General features: G+C 38.9%; 1 protein-coding gene across 1 annotated transcript; it reads left to right on the top strand.

Annotated features, from left to right (window-relative positions):
* Positions 1 to 2,331: 2,331 nt before the first annotated feature.
* Positions 2,332 to 26,279, top strand: pah (phenylalanine hydroxylase). Its single transcript, XM_026146367.1, is given in 14 exon segments — positions 2,332 to 2,433; positions 2,435 to 2,518; positions 3,536 to 3,658; positions 17,706 to 17,889; positions 20,018 to 20,106; positions 20,501 to 20,568; positions 21,899 to 22,095; positions 22,487 to 22,622; positions 22,736 to 22,805; positions 22,992 to 23,048; positions 23,874 to 23,969; positions 24,324 to 24,457; positions 24,539 to 24,654; positions 25,878 to 26,279. Coding segments are annotated over 14 exon segments (1,485 nt in total). The 5' UTR covers positions 2,332 to 2,346; the 3' UTR covers positions 25,922 to 26,279.

Here is a 26,279-nt window from a genome sequence, read left to right on the forward strand (position 1 = left end):
GTAGCTTAGAGACTGAACTTAAATGACAACATTTAAGAGCTTCAGTTTGAAATATTACACATAAAAACCATTACTCCTTGTGTTACTGGTGTCCTGCACACATTACCAAACCTATACTGCCCTCATGTGGTACCTGTGGATCACCTCAGCATCAGGTGTGATGGTGTGACCAGCTATTCATTACAGTTTGTAGATTAGAGCGTGCAATCTATAGTGGATTACATGTAGTATCTCAGTACTAATATGTACAATTGAAAGGCTATCTGCACCAGGGCATTGGAAGCACGGGCCTGCATGTTTTGAATAGCTTCATTTATTAAAAAATAATAATAATAATAATACGTATAAAATTATTTTATCTTAAGGCATTGATTAATCTAGTCTTAAAAAGTGTATTATGATATTTACCTCTGTTCTTTAACCTGAAAGAGCATCCTTCCCTGTAAGACCTAGCTGAAGTCATTACTGTAGACAAAGCTTCTTAAGATCTGATGATGTTGTTTTTCAAGCTATCAACAGCAGCTAGCATTTGTCTTCTCCTGAGTGTTCTCCTCATGACGGAACAGAAGTAAAAGAGGCTTACTTTTAATTCAGATCTAACTTAAACTAATTGCTGTAAAATAGTGCAAATGTTTACAATTTAACATTATAAAATGCAAAAGTATCAGTTATAAAGGATCACTTTTATTAAGTATCAATTGAGAGATCTCCATCTTTGGAATACTTAGAATGTATAAGCAATTTGCAGTTTTGTGAAAAAGAATTTACCCCTTTCCTGATGTATTAGTTTTTCATATTTGTTATTCAAACCTACCTGGTCCTGTGTGAAAAAACAATTTCCTTCCTTGTTGAGTCAAGAATTAACTGTGATTAACCACATTGTTTTTACACTAGCCACAACCAGGTCTGATTACTGCCAGACACAGTGACTGTATGACTAATCCAGAGAGTTCCTGGATAAATCATTTTAACAATTACCTTAATTTCTTCACAATGTCCATTTATCTAAAAGCGCAGCCCCTGCATGGCAGTAGATCAGACCATCTGAGGGAGTTCTCTCCTTGCAAATGTTTGAGTTGTTTGGCCTCGAGGGTCACAAAGAGCAATATGGTAAATGGCCTGTATTTGTATAGTGCTTTTACTAGTCCCTAAGGACCCCAAAGCGCTTTACACAACCAGTCATCCACTCATTCACACTGGTGATGGCAAGCTACGTTGTATCCACAGCCACCCTGGGGCACACTGACAGAGGCGAGGCTGCCAGACACTAGCACCACCGGGCCCTCTGATCAACACCAGTAGGTAACGGGTGAAGTGTCTCACCCAAGGACACAACGATCGAGACTTTCATAAACGAACATTACACCAACAGCCAACCATGGTGGTGGTAGTGTTATGATCTAGGGCTGCTTTGTTGGACCTGATACTGGATTATCTGCCATAATTGATGGAAACAAGAATTCTGATTTCTGTCGATAAATCGTAAAGGACGATGTCCACCCACCAGTTCATGCCCTGAAACTCAATTTCAGTTATCTAGGGGGTGATCCAAAAGACACCAGCAAGTCCACCTCTGAATGCGTAAAACAAAAACAAAATTAAGGTTTTGGAGTGGCCTAGTCAAAGTCTGAGTTTCTATCACATTGGAATGAAAATTGGGATCTTAAACAGCCCATTCATGCTTGAAAACCATCCAGTGTGGCTGAGTTACCACAATTCTGAAAAGAAGAGTGGATCAAAATTCCTCCACAACGATATGAAAGATTTATAGCCAGTTATCATAAACGATTGATTACAATTCAAGTTGCCAAGGGTGGGACAACCAGTTTTTATCCTAGTTATTAGTTCATACAGTGCCATATGGCAGGAGCACTAATCCCTTATCAGTCATGAGGTTAGTTTCCACTGCAGGTCACATCCTCAGTGTTTGCACTGTGCAGTTACACAAATTACACCTTACACAGTCGTGTTTGTACAGATATTTCTTCTAAAAGATTATATTCAGAATTATATCTTAAGTGTGGAGGTTTGGGAACGGCCCGATTAAGACATTCACACCATGCCTTGAAAAATATATCAGCACCATTTTTCCCTTTAACATAACTATGATTACATAATGTGTCTAAATGGATAAAAACAAGTTTTTCACTGGTTATTTCTACCTGTTCTCAAAACGACCAGGCTGTGCAGAAACTGACAAAGTTGCTGCACAAAATCCAGCAAACTCTGCCCACAGGCACACAACAAGAACCAGATGTGCCACTTTAGTTCTGTTTCACAACAACCATCCCATGACATATCGATGCAGAGGGGGTGTGGTGTCACGTGGACCGGTGTTAACCAGGAATGGTTTTTAAAGGAGCGCTCACAGAGGAGCTTTCCCGAGATCTCAGCCCAGCATTAGCATACACACAACTACACACTTCCTACCTGGAGGACGGAGAGGATGGACGCTGCATACAAGAGGGTTAATGGAAACTACAGCCCAGAAGCAGAAACAGGGGACCAAGTCCCAGGGGTAAATCTGACTTATAGCTGACTTAAAAGCCATTTGTGTTTTCTTTCTTTTAGCACTACATTCAATTTTGTCTGTTTATTTGTGTTCTTTTTGTGGAGGTTATGCAAAACAAACAGCCTTAAATAGCGATTCAAACCAGTGCGTTTTTATTAAAACAACAGTATGGCTGGGCAGAGCTAGAAAATTCGGGGTACAAGAGCAAACAAAGCAGAGAATTACAGTGAATAGAGGTGAAAAACAGCTGACGATAATGGAAAAAGTCAGAGTGCTAAACAAATGCAAGAAATGTCCCTACTCTGCAGGCTTCTGTTTTTGTTTCTGAATGACAAAAGCACCCTTTAAGTTCTTTTTTATAATCAAATAATTAAAGCTACAGGTAACTTTTTGCCAGATGGACCACGAAGTTAATATCTTTAATATCAGTTTGAGCTCTGTGTATCCATTTATTTAACTGACATCAGATTTCATAAGCAACATATTAGAAATCTTTAACTGGAGCCTGAATAAAAGCCATACAAAAGATGTAGAAATTCAGTCACCTGTTGAACTCTTGCAGTCAAAACTGTCCTTTAAAAGCTTAATTTTATGTGGGTTCCTTTTAAAAAAGCATGGGACATGTTCAGTTTAATAAATAATTAACTAGGTTGTTATTTCTTCATCTGTATTTACTCATCTGTAAAACATCTGTAGAAGAAATGAGGGGATGTGTTGGGTTTTTGTTTGTGTTTATCTGAAACCCTCTTTGAATATGGCTGAGTGTGAAGCTTTGAACTTTACGCGCTGCCCTGGATGGCTTTAAACTACATAACATGCTCTCTAACAGCATATGGCAGGCAGACAAAAGGAGAGCCAAACACTATTCTAACAATTTTTAAATTCATGATTCACATCCCCGCACTAAAAGTGAATCTGTTGCATTTTTGTAATAGCTTTGCATTAACAACACTGTATGAACGACTTCATCCATGTTGTATTTTTATATAAAATCTGTATATTTATCTTAAATACGTCTCTCAGCAGAAGAGAAGGGGCTCCATGTACCTGGAGGAGGAGACCAACAATAAGTCAGAGGTGATCTCCTGCATCTTCTCCTTAAAAGAAGAGGTCGGAGCTTTAGCCAAAGCCCTGAGGCTGTTTGAGGTAAACTTTTTATATCAGTGGACAGCCCTGGGTCCTAATGGGGTTCAGCGACAAACTGAATGCTAATGATATTCATGTACCTTTCAATATCATTAGGATTTCTAACTTGTTCATTTAGTCATGGAAAGCAAAATTACAAGCAGCTCTTCCAGTAATAAACCATAGGTTGTTAAATTAATGTGTGAATGGTTCGGTATATTAATCTTTATTTATGACAGTGTCTGACTATTGTGAAATGCATTCAAGAAGAAGAATTTATTTTAAAAAAAATATTCCATCCATCCATCCATTCGCTTCCGCTTATCCTTTTCAGGGTCGCGGGGGGGCGCTGGAGCCTATCCCAGCTGTCATAGGGCGAAAGGCGGGGTACACCCTGGACAGGTCGCCAGTCTGTCGCAGGGCTAACACACAGGGACAGACAACCATTCACACTCACATTCACTCGCACATTCACACCTAGTGACAATTTGGATTAATCAATTAACCTATCCCCACAAGCTGCATGTCTTTGGACGGTGGGAGGAAGCCGGAGTACCCGGAGAGAACCCACGCAAACATGGGGAGAACATGCAAAATCCACACAGAAAGACCCCGGCCTGATGGTGTAATTGAACTCAGGACCTTCTTGCTGTGCGGCAACAGTGCTAACCACCATGCCACCGTGCTGAAAAATATTAAAATGTGTTTAGCATTGTCAGTACTTTGAACATTGTGCCTCTTGGCTTTCTTGCAGAAAATTAGATTCATAGGGGACCATTAAATGAAGAGCTATAGCCAGCCACTGGTTGCTGGTTAGGTTCCGAAGAGCGGTTCTGACTGGACTAGATATAAATAAAACGCTTCAAGCAGCAGCTATAACTAAATAACATTTCATCCATCTATATATCCATATTCCTCATTTCTGGTTTTTATATCTCACATTTATATCTTATTTGTTTCATCTGTGTCACCAGTGTTTCTAAGAAGCTAAGCTTCAATGTGTGCTTTAATCTTACTAATTAGCATTTTATATTTCATTTGTATTTTCTATAGCACCTTAATTCAAAGTTTTTGTGAGAAGATAAGATAATATAATAGTATATAATATAATACAATAGTTCTGATCTCACTAAGAATTTATACTATTTCTTTAATCTATATTACTTGATTCCACTCTTTGTGGCTGTGAGCTGGCTAAGCTAAGTCTAAGCTAAGCTATAACCATAAGCTACTTACCTTGTTAGACTAACAGGAAAACACCCTGGATGCAGCCCACACAGGAACACCCCCAATCGCTCTAAGCAACATTTTACCATCAAATGGGTGTCTCCTGATTCAAGGTTTTGTAAACAGCTAAATATATGGTAAGCTAAGGTACATCCAGTAGCTAGTTTGTGTTAAGTAGCAACAATTTGGCTGGTCTAACTGAAACAAACTAATAATGACACTGATTGAAATAAATTCACATTTCTATATTATATTTGTTAAATTTTTAAGTTTTATTTTTAAGCTAAGATTTATTATATAGGAAAGTACAATGCAAAGTGGGGGGAGCTAAGCTACCTTGTAAAATGCTAACTCATGCAACAGCTAAGCTAATGCTTAGCTAAACTACATTCACTATTTAGTTAGCTTATTTTAGCATTAGAGTAATCAGTTTAGCTTAATCGAACAAAGTCATGCTAGTAATACCTACAATTTCACCACATTAAAATTCTATGTCTGATATATTTAATCTATATGATTCAATTTCTACTCTTTGTAAGAATGTAAGCTAAGTGACAGGTAAACTAATCCTGCAATAAGCTACCTTGCAGGGCTCTAGACTAACTTTTTGCCATGGGCATACGGCACAAAAGTTAGGCGTACACAAATTTTATAATAATTTATATAATATAAATGTGTTTTTCTGGATACACTGTGCTTTTTCAGCATTCAAAGATTGATGACACCGTGTCAGAGGACTGGCTATGAATTTCAGAAGGATCAGGCCTTAACTTAACAGAAAAGTTAGCAATAGTTATTTTCCTATTACAGCTACATCCACGTCTGTCGTGCCTAGGCTGCTCACTAGGGCTGGGTATCATCACTGATTTCTATAATCCATTCGATTCCGGTTTTCAAAGTCCCGATTCGATTCAACTTAGCCTCAGACAGTCAGAAATATTATAATTCTGATCATTTATCAGTACTGACTACATCAGAATTGTGAACATCACAGCAGATGCCTTTGTGTGAAAGTAAGTGAGAATAAAACACAGAAAAACATGAATGAGATTTTCCTGGTCTGGCTTTTTATAGCAGATAACCTTAAAAATATTCTACAATGTTCTGCATATAAAGTTTAAATTTCTTCAGTATTGAACAACAGAAAAAATAGGCTTTCTTGTCCGAGGTCATTTAAGTGAAAAAAAGAAAAGAAAAAGACAGCAGCCGACAGCGCTGTAAACAACGGTAGACTGGTGGGTAATAAGCGAATGAATAATACAGAAAACAGAGATTGGAGACGGGAAACTGTTCTTGAAGTACAGAGTGAGAGAGTATAGAGAGTATAGAGAGAGAGAGAGCTAGCTGTGCATGAAGTGTGATTTTAATAGTCGTGGAAGCAAACAGCAAAATTCATGACCACATTGATCAAATGTGAAGCGCAGTTTGCTGCTTCTTTTGCTGCTGGCTCTGTGAATTTTGGTTGGAGAGAGACAAAACCTACAGCTCAGAATCAACGCAAAAAGACGTAATCACAGCGCAGACTGGACGCATCAGAATCGCTAAGCTCCGATAGCGTGTCCGTCTACAGGCCGTCGGGTGAGAAAGCCGAGAAAGACAAAGTTGATTCTGAGTTCTGTGATTACGTCTTTGTGTGGAATCCGTGTACCTGCTCTCATTTGCTGTTTGGTTGTTGTTTAAATGGTTTTGTGAGCTTTAATCTGAGAATCTGCCGTTTCTGGCAAAACACAGTTATATTTAAAAGTCGATTCAGGATTTAATGAATTGATATCGCTTTATTCAAGCTACCAGAGGTGGGACCAAGTCATTGTTTTGCAAGTCTCAAGTAAGTCTCAAGTCTTTATCCTCAAGTCAAGTCTCAAGTAATGTCAGGCAAGTCAGAGTCGAGTCTCAAGTCACTGGTGTAAAAGTCCAAGTAAAGTCACAAGTCTGAAATTTTGAATTTCAAGTCCTTTCGAGTCTTTAAAAAAAAAACGAAAAAAGAATGTTGCAGTTATGCTAAATGTAAATATTAGACCATGTAATTTTTAACTCTGTGTTTTTCTCAACACATGACAAAATAGTGAACTTAGAAAATATACACAAATTGTGAAATTGCACCTCTTTAAAATGCAGCTCAATTAAACTTAGCTCCAAGAATAATTTTCACCGACAGTTCTGAGATAAGCTGCATGTTATTCTTGGATGTGCTTGTAGGACCAGCTTTAAAATCGCATGACAAAAATATCATACACATTAAAAAAAACTGCATCACCAACGTAGCCTGGACAACATTTGCTAGTTAGATGAAGTCAGCTATCTCATCGTAGCATATTTATATGCATATTTATAATCATACGGTTCTTGGAGTGAGTGCACACACTCATGAAGTTTAGTAACTTCAGGTCACTGCAACAAGCCCAGGTACAGTTTACCGACGGATGGGTGCAGGACCTTGAAATGTACCGTGTAGAACGAAAGACCATCGTACGTATCATAAGTTTACCAGTCTCACAAATCGTCGTCATAAATACACATTCCTTAACCGTTTATTAATATAACCTTTGAGCTCAACGGTAATTAATTAGTAGTGGAAATAATTTCTGGTACGCGTTACAGAAATGTAGCAGTGACAATAATACTGTATGCTGTAATCGTACTGGGCAATTAGTGATACAAAACAACTGTTTTATCCTGTGAATAAAAGTATGTTTTTGTCAATGTACCATAATAACAGAAGCGAAACACAATATTGTGTCAGGACAATTCACTATTTATGCACAATAAACAAAGGAGCATAGCGCGACAATTTCTGTTCAGCGTCAGACTTGCTTGTAACCTATATCACCAATTATGTTATGAAAGTGACGTATTAACTACTACAAAACTCTGACCTTTGTGGAAATGCTTGGAGCAGACTAACCTGTGAGCTGGAGTGTTCTGGGACGTTATATTTGGTCTTTGAATGGCTGCGATCCAGGCCATCCGTCGCGTCTTTGTTACTTCGGAAACATGGCTCGAACAATTTCTCTTTAACGACGTAATCCGATAACAACCGATTTCTTTACCCGTCGGCTTCCCGTGGCTGTCATGTGACCGGCTATTGCAGTTAATAATACAACAGCTTGCCATTTTTTGTGTTTCTTTTTATCGCTGTATAACTGATTTCAATTAAAAGCCTGCGTGCGCTAGTACCTCTTGCCACGAGTTCCCAGAATCCTTTGTGGTTCTACCCCAGAATGACATCACATTTTCAATCTCTATATGCATGTTACATTTTATATTTGGAGTGAAATATCAAGTCTTTTCAAGTAAACCGGTTCAAGTCCAATTCAAGTCCCAGGTCATTGGTGTAAAAGTCTAAGTCAAGTCACAAGTCTTAGAACATTTTTTCAAGTCAAGTCTAAAGTCATAAAATTAATGACTCGAGTCTGACTCGAGTCCAAGTCATGTGACTCGAGTCCACACCTCTGATAGAAGCCACTAGAAACAAACTATTCCAGCCTAATTGATGACATTTATGGCATTTGTTTTCTGTGCTGACTGATATGCTGCTCAGTGCTTTGCTGCCTGCTTTTAAATCAGATGTCACTCTGAACATAAACACAAGCTACATGTGATGTCTCTGATGTGTATCTGTTTCTACCCGTGCTGATGCTAGCATGACTAAAGCTAGCCAAGCAGCAGTAAATATGTGAAGCAAGGCAGAAGGATATACTCATCAAACAAACAGGATCATAAGAATATAAAACCACGAGCACTACAAATGTAACAGAAATATGTTGACATAAAATGGCATGTTATTTGAAATCTACACGAAACAATGACACAACTACCGTACTTTTTTTCAATTTTTTCAATTTATTTATTTTTTACCAATTATCCAAATTAGTCTGTGATTGGCCTTAGTGTGACAGAAATCATATTTATATACAACTAAATATGACTCAGCAAACATGTTTTAAATGGATGATTCCTCACTTGATGACGAATGATCCATTTCCATATTTGCTGAGTCTTAAATTTGATGTCAGTGAACTTTTCAGTGGTTGGTGTTAAAAAAAAGCCCCCAAATCCCCTATGAGCAAGCACTTGGCGACAGTGGAGAGGAAAAACTCCCTCTTAATAGGGAGAAACCTCTGACAGAACCGGGCTCAGGAAGGGGTGGCCTTCTGTCTTGACCGAGAGGGGTTCAAATGTTCACTGACAATTTAGTTGTATATAAATATGATTTTTAGGACTTGATGTTGACACCAATTATGTGAAATTGGGGACGCGCACAGTTCCGCTTCTTCTTGTTCTTCTTCTTACTTGGCGGAATCTCTGGCAGGCTCTTGACTTCAGTCTTGAGTTCAGCCACCTTGACATTGAGCATTTTCTGTTTGTCTTGTACACTTTGCAAAGATTCCTGTACAGAAAATGCAGCTGACTCTTCTTTTTCTATCTTCTGTTGTTCTGTGGTGTCTTTTTCTTTCTGAGGCTCCTGCAGAGACCTTGCAGTGGATGGCAGTGAGTCCTCTTTTTCCATCTTGTCCTGTTCTCCAGTCTCGTTTTCTTTCGGAAGCTCAAATTTGTGCATTTCATTTGCAGCAGTGGAATTTTGTTCTTTGTGCTGCTGTGGGATTTTAAGTGAGGAAGCTTTGGCCCCTTTCAGCTCTCGCTCCAGAGACTCTAGCTTCAAATCATGAAGGGCCTTGTTGGGGCAGAGCTGGGATTTCAGGTCACTGATTTCCAGGTTGAGTGTCTCCTGCTCCTGCCTATGTTTAACGGCCTGCTCTTCAAGCTGATTTTGAGCTGCTAGGAGCTGTTTCTGGAGCATCTCAATCTGCTCTTGCTGAATCCTACATTTGAGCTCAAATTCAGCCTCCTTAGAGGACTTCAGTCCTACAGAGTCAGTGTGTGAAGCCTCTGTGGTTGGAGTGGCAGACTCCACACACTGCTCTGTGGTAGGGTGGCTGATTTGGTCCTGCAGGGTAGCAATCACCTCATCCAATATGACCATAGCTTCATTGTCACTCACGAGAGTGTCTGTCTCACTGATGTCATAGGGCTTATTACTAGAAGCTTCTTCCAGCTGCTCTATGAGGCCTTTGATCGTTTCCTCGTGATTTTGCTCGTTCTCGTGAATTTCTTCACGAAGTTTGTTCACCTGAAGCTGGTGATAAGAGGCCCTCTTGTTTGCACCTACCATTTTACAGTAAAGGTCGTTCTGATGGTATTGGGAGGCTTCCAGTTGGTGTCTGAGAGCAGCAATCTCGTGCCAGGGATTAAACGGGGGTCTAAATGTGGGAATGGGTTGATACTCCCAAGTCCCTCCATTAGGCACAGGGTTTTGTCTGCTGGGGTTCTTCCCATTTCTCTCTCTCTCCATGTCCTCCTTTGCATTTGAAATGGGGAGCATTTCTTCATTTTTTGGGTTTGCTCCATCAGCCGTGCTGTTTTGAGCTTCAAGAAGAGCCCGGGCATATGCCCGAGTAATTGCTCTTCTTGGTTCTTCAGCCACTCTTTTCTGTTTTTGCTTTTTTGGTTTCTTTGGTTTCACAACCGTTTCCTTTGGTGGTTGTGCCACAGGAGACTTTTTAGTATTTGGTTGTGCGGCTTTATCAACCTCAGGTTTTGGTGTGATGACCATTTCTATTTTTGCTTCTGCCATTGTAGATGCGTCAGCGTGTGCGTGTGCGTTTCTCTGCGTCCGCCTTGTCTTTGTTTTAACAACCAGGTTGCTTTGTGTTTCTGCCATCCGAGATCCACTAAAGTCGGTTGAACGTCTCCCCTATTTATAGGGTTTTCCAGTAGAATGTGCACTGTGACATCACAGGCTGTTCCTGTGATGCGCTGTTCCTTTGAAGTGCCATGATTGGAACAATTCAAAATAAAATGCCCACAAACCTAATGTAAAGGAAAGGCTTTTATTTTGTAGCACATACTGAATTAACACTATAAAAGCTACTCTACAGGAATTGCAGTAAAAAATAAAACAAAAGCAAAATATGTTTTTTAAATGGTTGTTAAAAAAACTAACCAAAGTAGAAGACAACTGTTTAGTGGAAAGTATTCGACATTCTAGAGATTCTCAGGCATAATAACTTCTTTCATAATTTAAACAAGGACAGGTAGAAAACGTTCATATTTAGTGAAAGATATTTATTAACATTATCCAATGAGAGTTACTGAATGTCTGTAGGCAGTGAGATCTTGGTGGTTGATGAGGCGACAGAATGTCATCTATGTTTTGTTTTAAATTCAGTTTCAATGCTGAATCTAAGAAACAACAGACTGCAGAGGGAGACTTTAATAGAGGTTTACTAACTCTTACTATCATATACATTGTGGAAAAATCTGTCTTTATTTAGCATAATATATTTGTTATAAGCACTAAATATGTTTTATGATTAACTGATGAACACTAACGTACCAAGCTGAAAATTCTGCTCACCAGTCAGCAGCTTATATTCACAAAAAACGGATAAATCTGCGATCCATGCAACTCTAACCAGCAGAGGTGGGACCAAGTCATTGTTTTGCAAGTATCAAGTAAGTCTCAAGTCTTTATCCTCAAGTCAAGTCTCAAGTAATGTCAGGCAAGTCAGAGTCGAGTCTCAAGTCACTGGTGTAAAAGTCCAAGTAAAGTCACAAGTCTGAAATTTTGAATTTCAAGTCCTTTCGAGTCTTTAAAAAAAAACGAAAAAAGAATGTTGCAGTTATGCTAAATGTAAATATTAGACCATGTAATTTTTAAATCTGTGTTTTTCTCAACACATGACAAAATAGTGAACTTGGAAAATATACACAAATTGTGAAATTGCACCTCTTTAAAATGCAGCTCAATTAAACCTAGCTCCAAGAATAATTTTCACCGACAGTTCTGAGATAAGCTGCATGTTATTCTTGGATGCGCTTGTAGGACCGGCTTTAAAATCGCATGACAAAAATATCATACACATTAAAAAAAACTGCATCACCAACGTAGCCTGGACAACATTTGCTAGTTAGATGAAGTCAGCTATCTCATCGTAGCATATTTATATGCATATTTATAATCATACGGTTCTTGGAGTGAGTGCACACACTCATGAAGTTTAGTAACTTCAGGTCACTGCAACAAGCCCAGGTACAGTTTACCGACGGATGGGTGCAGGACCTTGAAATGCACCGTGTAGAACGAAAGACCATCGTACGTATCATAAGTTTACCAGTCTCACAAATCGTCGTCATAAATACACATTCGTTAACCGTTTATTAATAGGACCTTTGAGCTCAACGGTAATTAATTAGTAGTGGAAATAATTTCTGGTACGCGTTACAGAAATGTAGCAGTGACAATAATACTGTATGCTGTAATCGTACTGGGCAATTAGTGATACAAAACAACTGTTTTATTCTGTGAATAAAAGTATGTTTTTGTCAATGTACCATAATAACAGAAGCGAAACACAATATTGTGTCAGGACAATTCACTATTTATGCACAATAAACAAAGGAGCATAGCGCGACAATTTCTGTTCAGCGTCAGACTTGCTTGTAACCTATATCACCAATTATGTTATGAAAATGACGCATTAACTACAACAGAAGACTGACCTTTGTGGAAATGCTTGGAGCAGACTAACCTGTGAGCTGGAGTGTTCTGGGACGTTATATTTGGTCTTTGAATGGCTGCGATCCAGGCCATCCGTCGCGTCTTTGTTACTTCGGAAACATGGCTCGAACAATTTCTCTTCAACGACGTAATCCGATAACAACCGATTTCTTTACCCGTCGGCTTCCCGTGGCTGTCATGTGACCGGCTATAGCAGTTAATAATACAACAGCTTCTTGCCATTTTTTGTGTTTCTTTTTATCGCTGTATAACTGATTTCAATTAAAAGCCTGCGTGCGCTAGTACCTCTTGCCACGAGTTCCCAGAATCCTTTGTGGTTCTACCCCAGAATGACATCACATTTTCAATCTCTATATGCATGTTACATTTTATATTTGGAGTGAAATATCAAGTCTTTTCAAGTAAACCGGTTCAAGTCCAATTCAAGTCCCAGGTCATTGGTGTAAAAGTCTAAGTCAAGTCACAAGTCTTACAACATTTTTTCAAGTCAAGTCTAAAGTCATAAAATTAATGACTCGAGTCTGACTCGAGTCCAAGTCATGTGACTCGAGTCCACACCTCTGCAAGCTACTCACCTCCCACTTCCACCTGCACTTTCAACTGGACCACGGCCAATCAGAGAGGTCCCGCCCCTTACTATCTCTGATTGGTTTAGTCCACGATAAGGGCATAATGTGTGTCTGTTGTTGACCACAGGGAAGGTTGCAGATTTTTTTTTTTTTTTTTTGCTACCCGAACAGTTGGTCGCACAGGTGCAACCAAATGGTTTTTTTTAGTCACACCACTGAAAAATTTGGTCGCATTTGCGACCAGATTGGTCGCACTCTAGAGCCCTGCCTTGTAAGATGCTAAGCTATGGCAGAGCTTAGCTCATGCTAAGTTACAACCAACAGTTCGTTAACTTATGTTAGCATTATAAGAAACAGTAATGACTTGCCTAATGACCACTAATCTCTCTAAATAACATTTGAAATCCCATTTGGTTAATGTATATCCCCATGACTGCACTCTGTGTGAGAAGCTAATCTGGCATAGTTTTGGAAGGCTGGTTTTGCTTAATACTAATTACTACTAACTGTTACAAATGATATATATGAAAATGTTATTGATCAAATGTAAAAATGTTTCTGGCAAGGATCCTTTTCTTTTTACACTTTGGCCTGTGCAGATAAAACAAATAAGAAACAGCTGGCTTCAGTGAGATTGGTATCTGTCCATCTTACTTAACTCTGGGCCGTGTTGCCAACTCCTCAGTATTGAAAATCGCTATTGGCTGTCCTAAAAGTCGCTAGAAGTGGCTAAATGATGTCATCGCCTAATTTGCATAATTGGTCATGCTAATGTGATTGTAACCTACATTGTTGGAGAGAGGAATAACATCGTGGAAGAGACATAAAGTGAATAAAAAAAACGTCCTAAATGCATTTAGTTTACTTAGAACTACAAATTAAATTTCTTTTAGCAATTTTTGTGCTTTTTTTAATGTCACAATTCCAACCCTGCTCCTTTACCCGGGCTTGGACCGGCAAAAGTGACCCGAAATAGGCACTCTGGTGGAGTTACTTTGTGTGTGTGTTTTCCGTAAGTTTTAAACCTTGTGATCCACAAAACAGCATAAGAGTAAAAGAAGAACTGACTGCGTTACAGTCAGTGTGGGAGCAGCGGCTTCGCTCATGCGCGATTCATTTGCACTTTGGACGCATAGGTGTGAACATCTTCTACCTTGATAGCAGCTGGGGGAGGACTATCCTCCACCCGTGAGCACTGTGGAACGGGCGAGGTGCCCACGGCAGCACCCGCTGCTTGTTGAGAGTAAAAGCGATATGCGCTTTCACGTCAAAAAGTCGTCATAAATAAGTCTCCAATAACACCAGAAAAAGTCGCCAGATTTGCTAGTCGATTTTTAGAAAAAAAGTCGCTAAGGGGGTCTGAAAACTCGCTAAATATATAAATATATCGCTAAGTTGCTAACACTGACTCTGGGGGGAGACAATTTGTCAACCTGCTCCTTTAAAAAAAATGGTTCATGACAAAGCAGTTATGTTACGATAAGTTAATGATTAACATTAAACAAAACAAGCCACGAGGAGACACTAAAAAGTAAATCCTGGGAATGTTCCACTTTAGTACATAATTTATACTAGTCATGTCATTTAAATACAATATGGCTTTTGGCGAGGGGAAAGAAATGTACAAATAGGCTAAGCGCTTTGCGGTGTAGTTTTCATGCTCCTGGCTTTTTCTGACTCTTTAAAGGAGGAAACTAAACAAACAGAGCTTATCTCACATGTTTGTATATCAGTGGTTTGCAAACATGGCAGGTGCATCATTGATCTCAGCTGGGGGTAGTGATAAAGAACCAGGCAAATGCTGCTAGAAAATTCTCCATTCTTACACGCTGCAAACTGATTGCTGTGCTGTACCTATGTGAAAGTAAAGTAGTTTACAACATACTATGCTGATGACTAACAGCTGTTTTTATCTATAAATTCTTCTTTATGTTTTGTTAGGAAAATGGGAAAACGGTAGAGCAGTTTCTTGAAACATGTATGGAAATATAATGAGCTTAAATTTTTTATGACGATCTTTATTCTTCAAACCACCTGAAATCTCTTAGGTAAAGTCTTTACGTAGTCTTCAGGGATAGTTCTCCAGGCTTCTTGAAGGACATTCAAAGCTCTTATTTGGATGTTGGTTGCCTTTAGATGAGCTCACACTGCTCTAAATCACTGATAGTGCTCCATTGTGTTTTTCTGTCCAGGTTTGGTTTTACAGCATTGACATTTTTGGGATCATTGTCACGCTGAAAAATGAATGGATCTTGAATGGATGAGAGTTGAAAATCTGATTGTATATTTCTATATTTCTTCATAATCACATTTACAGTTTTGACAGGATCTCCACCACCAAGGCTTGAAATCTAGCCCCAACATGATACCCCACCGTGTTTACAGATGGCTGTAGACACTCTTTGGACTCTCTCTAGGTCTCCTTCATAATAACTACAGTTTGCATTATGACACAATTTGACCAAAATTCTCATAACTGTTCCAGTGATTTTGACCAGTTTTGTTATATGAAACCTCCCTTTTTCCAGTTCTCTCTTAGAGGTCTTTGACGGTCACCTTCCATGTGCATTTCTGATGAGCTCATGAACATAATATCAACTGAAGACAGGTGATCTCTCAGTCTGTATACGGACTCTGTTCAGTATGTCCGTGAGATTTGTTTTAACACATTAATTTGATAAACAGTCTATGTTGTGGAATCTGTGCATACAATGGTACTTAATGGTTTGTCGTACTTTTGCACATTTACCAAGGAAAATCAGTTTGATGTGTTATTACACAACCTGTTATTGCTTAATCCTTCAAATCCCAACAACATCAGTGCGTCATTGTGTTGTTGTTTCTTCTCATATCGATCTAAATTGCCTCTGCGTAGGTGACTACGTGCTCGTGGTAAATAGCGACTGGCAGCACCTTCATTGTTTAATCTTTAAATCTGACCTTCTTTCAAGTATCAAGTTTTAATTTTTTTTAAATACATTTTGTATTAAAACACTATCATAACATATAAAACCAGCCATGAAAATTATGTTTTCAGTTCATGAAAAGCATTTTTGTGAAGAAAATGTTTTCTTTGTTTAATTTAATTTTCCACATTTTTGTGGGTGGAGATGTGGCTGTGTTGACTCTGATCAATACCAAGTATGTGCCAAATGCTTGTCTCAAATGCAGCTGTAAACATCAGGATCCCCTTTGAGCCTATGAGCTCCCACTCTGCCGATCCTCCCCCTGCTCCACCCCTCATCCTCCCACTGCCCTTAACGTTTCAGTAAAACACGCCAAACGACCCCCAAACTATCAACAGACCCCATTCTTGCCCAGCTGTGATGTAACACATGCTGAGTCTGCTCACATGCTTTAAAGTAAATGATGCTGTAAAAAACAAAGCTTCAAGAGTTTGTGCTCCAGGACTTCATTTTTCTCTCCTGTTGTGTGTGTGTGTGTGTGTGTTTTTTTTACTGATATATTGAAAACGACTGAGCCATGTGCTAACGTTTAGCCACACAGCTTGGACAACCATCACGTGTTCATTCAGAGAGCCGCTCATAAAAACTGCCGGACAGCTTATCCACCCGGGTTTCAGCGCACATGTGACACAGCGGCATGGCTTTCTTGTGACGAGTCATGCTACCAACTGACCTTGACCTCAGCTGGGGTTATTGTCACCGGCGTCACAGTGAAGGGACGGCTCGGAGGGGTACAGAAATTTGGCAGATTTGCCGCTGCACTATATTCGCTTCAGGACTTGGAATGGTTATGTTAAGCTGGACCAGGCTGCCAGTGGCACGCACATTGAATTATTTCTCTTTGTAGTCATGGACAGATTAATTATGATGACAGGGACACAGTTCTCAATCCCAAACTAATTAAAAATCAGAAACTAAATCTGTCAGCTACATATACATATCATATTTTCTGTGGTGGCCTCACGAATGATTTGATGTATCACATTTTTTTAATTTATTAACAAAAATTTAAGTAATAATATACAGTAATATTGGGTTTTTAATTGAAAAACACAGTTTTAAATCTCTTCAAACAAATGAAATTCAAAAAATGCCATCGTGGTCTCATCTTTGGTCGGGATGCAGAACCACATGACCCGTAAAAAAAAGCTGAATAGGATCCAGATGGGAGAAAAGGTGATGTTGGGTTGCCTACGCCCTCCTCTGCAGCCTATAGCGGACCAAACAAATAACACACTCCCTCCAAAAAGTTACATAAACGTGCACAAAAACAAAAGCACATTTAGGTGAAAATTGCCATATAAAATTCATTCACATACAAGCCAGAACTATTTTGCATGTTAAGATCAAGTACAGTTCTTGAATTTCAACCATAAAACTCTGGAAACTTCCCAAGGGTTCCACAGTTGTGTACTAACTATTACAACATGTCCCACACGTCTTTACTAAGAGAATGCATCCAGTGTCTGGCTCAGCGAGTTCCAGCCAGCTGACCTGTGGTCTTCACAAAGTCTGATAGAGTGCACTCTAGTAGTTTACTAACAGCACACCACCCTCTAGTGATAGCACAAAGGCAGTGCTGCGGGACAATTTTCCACCTTGTTTTTTATTAGAAATCCCTCTCAAACAAATTTAACATTTCCGTATACAAAATACATGCGTGGATGAGCGTAAACATAAAGACATAAACAGCTGACACCCGCATGCCAACATCTTTCTTTTTGCAGGAGAAAGGCATTAACCTGACACACATCGAGTCCCGTCCATCGCGCATGAACAGTGAGCAGTATGAGTTCTTCATCAGCGTAGACTCCTCCTGCTCTCAGGCCCTGGATGAGGTCATTGACTGCCTGCGCACACAAATCAGCGGCCATGTGCACGAGCTAACACGCAGCAAAGAGAAGGACACAGGTTAGTGAGTAAGTTGTATGAGGATGTCCACTGAACAAGAGCACCTTCAATCAGCAACATGATGAAATTATTAAATGTGAATTTATGTTGCATGTGAATGTCAACTTACAGATATATTCTCGTGTTTAATATGCCAGTCATTTCAGCCTTTAAGTGCTAAACAAGCAATGCAATGAAGTTTTAGACTTATAAATCAAAATCTGAGTCGCTTTTATTTTTAGCCAAAGGATGGCACTAGGTCTCCAAAATGATTACAAGAGGCACATGAATACCTGCAAATAATTAATTACAAGCCATTTGATATTAAACAAGGTCATTCATTGCAAAATAACAAAAAATGTAGCACAATGGGGATTATCTTCTGGGGATCATAAATGCTTTTTGTCAAAGAGCCTTTTTCTTCATCTATGTAATTTTTTAGTTTTTAAGAGTATACCCTGGTCAGGGTATACTCTGGAACCAGATGTACTAGATTATGTAGCAGACCATCGAGTTGACATTAAATAGTTGATATTTTAGTACAAAACACAGTAAACCTCGATGTAGATGCTTTGTCGAGCCTCTGGGGAACCTTGATGTCTGTACCAAATTTCATTGCGATAGACACCAGTGATCATCCTCTGGGGAAATGTCATTACCGTGCTTCATGTTAAGCCACCCAAGAGATGTAAATACGTTTCACTACATATACATACCTTTGAGCTGATTCTGATAAAAAAGGAAAATATGGGCGTATCCTCTGGGGACCCCTGATATCTGTACCAACCTTCATAGCAGTATATTTGAATTCAACACATAAATGAAAAGACAGCAGCAACAACCTATCCCGTAATAATAGAAGTAGTAGTGGTAATATTGTGCGATGTAGATTAAAGATTTTGGTAATAGAGGGAAATTTAGGGTATATTCTCTGAGAACCAGAAACAGCTGTGGTTAAAAAAATGAATAAATCTAAAAAGCTGACACCACTACAGCTGAAATGATCCATTTATCAACCGGGCCTGGTGCTGGGTGTTGAGCTACACCAGACTTAGTAATGGACAGCCAGTGTCGCCCATGAGAATGATGGCCCACTGCCCCTTTTATTAGTTGTTTCCAGAATGACATTAGTTTAGCTACTGAGGACCAACAGGCCCGGCAGGAACAGAAGAGTTTAGTGTCTCCGCCCCAGACTAACCCAAGGACAGAGAACATGCCAAGGTCATGGCAGGCTGAGACAGACAGGGCCACCATGGATCCCCCTCTGACCTCAGCATAGACTCTGTGGCGTACTGGTCAGGGTCAAGTGGACAAGGAGGATATTTATGGCCAGTTTTGGAGACAGCCTAAACAGCTTTATTGTCTCTGCAGGGGCCTCAGGCTGGACCACACTGCCCAAATGCAGATTAATGATTGTGCCTCACTGTTTTTTGAGTGTCATAAATCCATATGAATAAGCAGATGCCCCCCTCGTGTACAGCTCTGTTGAGTGTCAAAATGCCACAGCACTGAAACAAATTTTGCAGGCAAAACGCACACAAGACTGTGTAACAATCATCAATATTAATGTGAACTGCAGCCATTTATATAAGTCAGGAATAAAAAAATATTCAGGCTTCAACTGATGATCATTTCCTTAAATGAAAGTTTTTTATTAAGCGCTTTTTACAGACAGCCACAAAGCGCTGTACACAAAAAGTAAAATAAATATGAGCATTAAGTGCCATAATAGTCAAAGAAGAAAGATACAATAAGAAACAATAAAATAAACAAGTTGTTTTAAAATAAATAAATAATCTTGGGATCAGATTTTCTGCAGAATCTCTGAAGCAGACACTCAACGCACAAAGTGTGGCGCAGATATGTTGGTTGACTCCTTTGAGCGTAGTGGGTATAATAAACACAAATACAGTCATTAAAAAAGTATTCCTGTATTAATATGACCCCACTTGGTTATTGTAGTTGTTGAAATAGCTTGGCCACTTGACTTATCTCTGCATAATATGACAATAAAAGGGCACAGAGATGACCTTTAACCCTTTACCTTACACTGAATATCCCCTTCAGACACTGCACGACTGGTCTGTTTGATCCAATGTTGACTTAAAACATAAATTATAAGTACGTAATGACTGCTGTTATCCTCTAGTGCCATGGTTCCCCAATGATATCCAGGACTTGGACCGTTTTGCCAACCAGATCCTGAGTTATGGTTCCGAGCTGGACGCCGATCACCCGGTAAGGACCGACTCATCCACCGCCACATCCTGCCTCTGCGTGTGCACGTGAATGCACGTCCACTCACGTGCACTCACGCCCACGCGCTTGCTTATGAAAAGCAGCGGAGATGACAAGGCCGCACTCCGCCATCCATTCTAATGGAAACTATCTACACACACAAATTGATGTCAGTGCTTTAATTGAGCCCCTGTAATTATAGATAATTGCTCCCTTTTGCCACTGACATTAAAGCAGAATGCATTCATCATAAGCTGAAAAACACTCTACAAAGGCTTCATTTGAATATGTATGTGAGTTTGGCCTTCCCAAAGGATTTCCACCTTTGATTTAGCTCTGCTGCAATCATGAGATCTAACATGGCTTTTATTTGTGTGTGTGTGTATGTTGTCAGGGCTTCACAGATCCAGTATACAGAGCTCGCAGGAAGGAGTTCGCAGACATCGCCTACAACTACAGACAGTAACTACTCCTACTTAATATATTTATGCTCATAGAGACGTTATGGGCTGAGTTTGAGTAATAGTGGGTTTAAAGGATCACCTAATCAGGAAGTCTTATTCACATGTTGGTCAAATGCTGCAGACAAATGATGAAGTGAACTTTCTCATTGGAATAAACCAATATGTTTTTAAAAAAGAGTTTACTGTGTAGATAATTTAAAAAAAAATTTAAGTTATACTGTAGCTTTAGGGTATAGAGAGAGTATCGAAGTCCAAAACAAAAACACGGGTGAAGTAAAAGGGAAAAAAAACCAACAAAAAATATAAACTAAAAATATTTTTTTGTCCTTTTCTTCACAAAATTCAGTCTTTCTTTGTGAGGTTTTGTTTTGTTGATTTTATTGACTTAATATGTTGTAGACCTGCAGAGTTTTCCACTTTTGTGGTAAGGACATTGAGTCTACATGTACTGAAATGTGCTATGTAAGTTAAATTGACATTGATATATTTATTCAGTGATAAATTATTTATGAGAAAGCTGTTACAAATTAAATTATTGCAATATTTCCTAAAGGAATTGCAATATTTCAATTTTTTGTTATATAATAGATTATTAATAGTATCATATTATATTTTTTCAAAATTTCTAAATGCTCATTATATCATATAATTATTTATTATTTTTATTTAATTCTAATTTTTATTTTTGTACGGGTTCTACTAATTAATTCAAGCCTTTCTATGGGCTGTTTTTATTGTCTTTTCTGCCGTGACACAGCAATTACATAAAGAATTCTATATTTATTTATTTCATTAAAAAATACTATATAATTATTTATATAATATATAATATATGATATTTATATATGATATATTACCACTATATCATATTTTAAATTATTTTTTATGTAGAAAAAATTACCACATTTATTTTTTGATGCTACCACTAAAAATCCTCCACATCAGACATTAGAAAAACTCTACATATAAAACTACAGCCATGGTGAAATTTTTATTGCCGTTGATGTAGACGCTCAAAAGCCATCAATTTATTTTTTAGTAATGTTCACATATAACCGATAAAATGTCTAAAACATGGTTTTAGCTGGGTCGTTAGTTGCTGAGTGAGACTTACAGGAGCAGCAAGTAAAATAAAACTGATATTTTTCAGGTTAGAAAACAGGAATAATGAGCTGTGGCTCAAAGGTTTGTTGGGTTCAGGGAGACTTGGGGAAACATCCACAGAAAAACTGATTCGATTTAAATCTAGAAAAATTTAAGGTAAACACAGTGTGGTGATGTTAGTGTTTATCAGGGAAACATAACTTCTGTTGTGACTGCTGTTCCAGTGGACAGTCCATTCCCAGGGTGGAGTACACAGAGGAGGAGAAGGCCACCTGGGGCACGGTGTTCAGGGAGCTGAAGACTCTGTACCCGACTCACGCCTGCCGTGAACACAACCGCGTCTTCCCCCTGTTGGAGAAATACTGCGGCTACAGGCCAGACAACATCCCACAGCTCGAGGACGTCTCCCGCTTCCTGCAGTGTAACTCCACACCTAAAAAAAACACTTGTTTTTTATCACTCCGAGGTTAAAATGCAGACATTTGAAAGACTATGTTTAATAATATAATTTATAAATGCACACTATTAAAAAGCTGCTAATTACTGCCTATAGATGGCAACAAAGCTGCTATAATATGTAAATTCTCTTCTAATGATTGATAGAAATAGACAATCTCTTTCTGTTATGAGTCACGCAACATCACACAGTCCATGAAACCCAATGCATGAGTCATCATTCAGTTCATTTGGCTGTACAGATACAGACCCCCACTTCCTCTTCCTCCCTTCCTATCAATGCATGCTCTTATTCAACTCAAGCAACAAAACGCTCAGTGTCTCATCTCTTTCATCTCCCCACCACTCTCCTGCAGCATGCACAGGTTTCCGGCTTCGCCCCGTAGCCGGCCTGCTCTCGTCCCGTGACTTCCTGGCTGGACTCGCGTTCCGCGTCTTCCATTCCACGCAGTACATTCGCCACGGCTCCAAGCCCACGTACACACCTGAGCCGTGAGTGTCTCAGTGTATAAAGCTAATAAAAAATTACAGGTGAAGTAAAATCTTCCTTATTACAAGGAAGTAAAGATTTCTAAATTAAAGAGCAAATTGTGTTTCTAATCCAGGGATATCTGCCACGAGCTCCTGGGACACGTTCCTCTGTTTGCTGATCCAAGCTTTGCGCAGTTCTCACAGGTAATATTAAAGAGGAGAATTAACACTTTACTTTTTCCCTTTTCTATTATTCAGATTAGACCAAGAGTGATATGAATTCCTGTGCTGAGGCAAAAAGATGACAAATCTCAGTTTCACCAGTTTATCCTGGCCTTGTCTGACAGCGTGAGCAGCTCCTCTTAACCCATGTGCTTTGATCCCACACAGGAAATTGGCCTTGCATCTCTCGGAGCGCCGGATGAGTACATTGAGAAACTTGCTACCGTGAGTACTGTGTACAAGGCAAACAGCGGTAATAGATAAGAGCCTCTAATTACAAAAGATTGGATCAATCTAGACCACATTAAATAACCTGTTTCTTAATCTAACAGGCTATTCTGACATGTCGCTGCAGGATAAACACAGGTTTAATTAATAACATTAATTACAGTCCTCTTTGCTTTATAGAGCCTTTGGATTGTAAATATAAGAAGTGCATTTTGTCCATGACACGTGTTTACCTTGTTATGACATGGAAAAAACAGTTATTGTATCTTAATGCAGAAATTGGTCAAGACGAGCTTGAATTAGTATTAAGGCTTTCTGTTGATAAAGTAGTACATATATGTATATATATGTCTAGAAATATCAAGACATATATGCTGCTAAACACATTTATTGCAACTCTTTCAGTACCTCCAAAATCATGAATAATTTTTTTTAAAAGTTCATTATTAATATTATATCTGTATTTAATATTCCTATTTTTAAATACTCTGAGTAAAACAAGAGATAAAATGTGATCTAAATCCTAGAGTTTATTTGAGATTGTGTATATCAGAAGCAAACCTCAAGAATCTTAATGACAATTTATATTTTTGTCTTACATAAGTAAATATAAAAAGGAATAAAAAAGAGTGGAGAAATATTAAGAGAATAATAAAAAATAAATAAAAACTTACTTTACATAGTATAAAAATGCAATTTTTATGTCATCATCTTGTTTAAAATAAGATATTTTTTCCTCAGATTTCCTCTGAAACCCAAAGCTTCCTTTCCTTTTTTTTTTACTGCAAGTCACATTTCATGACCCAGGTGTGTGTCCCTCAGGTGTACTGGTTCACCGTGGAGTTTGGCCTCTGTAAGCAGGGCTCTGAGATCAAAGCTTACGGAGCCGGCTTGCTGTCTTCATTTGGAGAGCTGGGGGTAAGAGGAAGCCGAGTACAGCGATGACATTTTGCTTTCTGTACATTATTTTTATAACACATTTGCCTTATTGCACAACAGCAGGCAGTGGGTTAGTGGTCCACTCGGGTTCAGGTTTAATGTGTCACTGGGGGAGTTGCTCAGCAGGGCGGTGGTAAAGTGGTTCAGTGGGTAAGCACTCAGGTGGGGGCAAAGACTTCGAGGTCATGAGTTACATTAGCTGCTGTCAGCAGAGGATGTCCACTCAAGTCAGCAGAGTCTTAAATCGTGCCGCACTTCCTGTTTACAGACAGGAATAGAGATGCTCATTGAGAAAATAAAGCAGTGAAAAGAAAAACATTTTTTTTCTTTCAGTACTCTCTAACAGAAAAGCCCAAACTTCTGCCTTTCGACCCCGAGAAGACGAGTGTCCAGAAGTACCCTATCACAGAGTACCAGCCGGTTTACTTTGTGGCAGAGAGCTTTGAAGATGCCAAAGAGAAAGTCAGGTAGGACAATTTTTAGTTTTTTAGTTGTTCTAAAATTTACAATGCATGCGAGTCTTTAATCATTCACATCTCTCTCTGCAGGAAATTTGCAGGCACGATCCCCAAGCCTTTCTCAGTGCGCTACAACCCCTACACCCAGAGCATCGAAGTGCTGGACAACACCCAGCAGCTCAGGAACCTGGCTGACAGCATCAACAGTAAGCAGCTTTGGTCAAATTACTTATGACTAGTCGTCTGGAAATATCAAATAATAGATGTCTGAACGTGAATGAATGTTTGACTTTGAGTGCCTTAAATTTAAACACCAAGCACAGTGTGGATTTGTTATGTACAGTGACCCCAAACTCCAAAAAGCACGTGCAAACTCCAAAAGTTTGTACGTGTTTGTCTAGACCTGAACACAACCATACAATCAGCCAAAGGCCCACAGACCTGGATGTATACACTCAAAGGACTAATCATGGAAATGCATGCAGTGTGAGACACAGGTGAAAATAATCAACACAATGAAATGGGCAGGAAGTGGAACCAAAACAAGACCTGGGAGTAAACCGTCAAAATACAAGAGAAACAACCCAAATGACACAGGCTTTTCTCACCTCCAGTTTTTACCTCCTCGTCTCCTCCGTCCTACAATAGAATAAAATAGAATGTTTATAGTTAGATGTTTAGATGTTTATATAAAGATGTATTTATTTTCACGTGTACAGTGGTAATTAGGTGCAATTTGAACACTATATAAAAACACTATATAAAAACAATAAAGTATATGAAAATATATTAGACATAACAATAAGTAAAAGATAAAAAGTAATCTTTCTCCGATATTACAGCATTTATTGCTTGTACAGCTCTGGGATAGAAACTGTTTTTCAGTCAGTTTGTCTTCATTTTATTTGTTCTGTACTGTCAGCCTGACGGTAACAGCCAAACACTAGCTGACCATGGTGATCGATCCATTGTGATATTATTAACCTCTTTGAGGCAGCAGGAACTGCCTGATCTTTCAGACATAGGAGGGGGCATCCAGTGAATTATAGGACTGTGTGGATGTTGCAGCAGAAACATAGAAACAATATGTTAATATGACCTCTGTGGAGCTGTGGTAGAAGGACATTAATGGTCTTTGAGAGATGTTCTTTTTGAGGGTCCTCAGGAAGTAAAATCACCAGCTCTGTGGTGTTTTTACACACTAAGTTAGTGTTATAGCTTCAGTGTGTAAAAGTAGGCAACGTGCCACACAGTATGGTGGGATGACTCTTTAAACAGCTCATGTGTGCAATTAAAAAAATACTCCACCATATTGTGAATGTTATTAAAAGCCATAAATAAATAAAGTCCATAAATATGAAAGCATGCGATGAGCATTAACATACAGCAGTAGTTGCTCCTCTGACTCTTCTATTTTCTTCTGTTTCAGGTGAGATGGGGAAATTGTGCGAAGCCCTGCGGAAGCTGGAGTAACAGGACAGGAGATCAGACTTGGAGAACCCTCCTGACAATTTCTTCTTGGCTTCTTTAAACGTCATGCTTAGAGATTCAACTTCTTTGTATTAAAACACATACGCAAGTCAGATAGTGACCATATTCTTAGAATTCAGGTAATAGGAAACATGGGCCCGTTACTTATGGAGAATAGTAAGTTTATAACCTCATTAATGTTACGTGAAGAATAGCTTTTCAAAATAAGAGCATTGTATAATAAACATTTCTTTGTTAGCTAACTGCAATAATCAGGTTATTATGCTTTTCAAAATGACAGGAGGCTTTCTGTTATTATATTTCATTTAATCTGGATTAATTAAATGTTTTGTATATGCAT

The sequence above is a fragment of the Astatotilapia calliptera genome, chromosome 17 (assembly GCF_900246225.1).
Source record: "Astatotilapia calliptera chromosome 17, fAstCal1.2, whole genome shotgun sequence".
Taxonomy (NCBI): Eukaryota; Metazoa; Chordata; class Actinopteri; order Cichliformes; family Cichlidae; genus Astatotilapia; species Astatotilapia calliptera.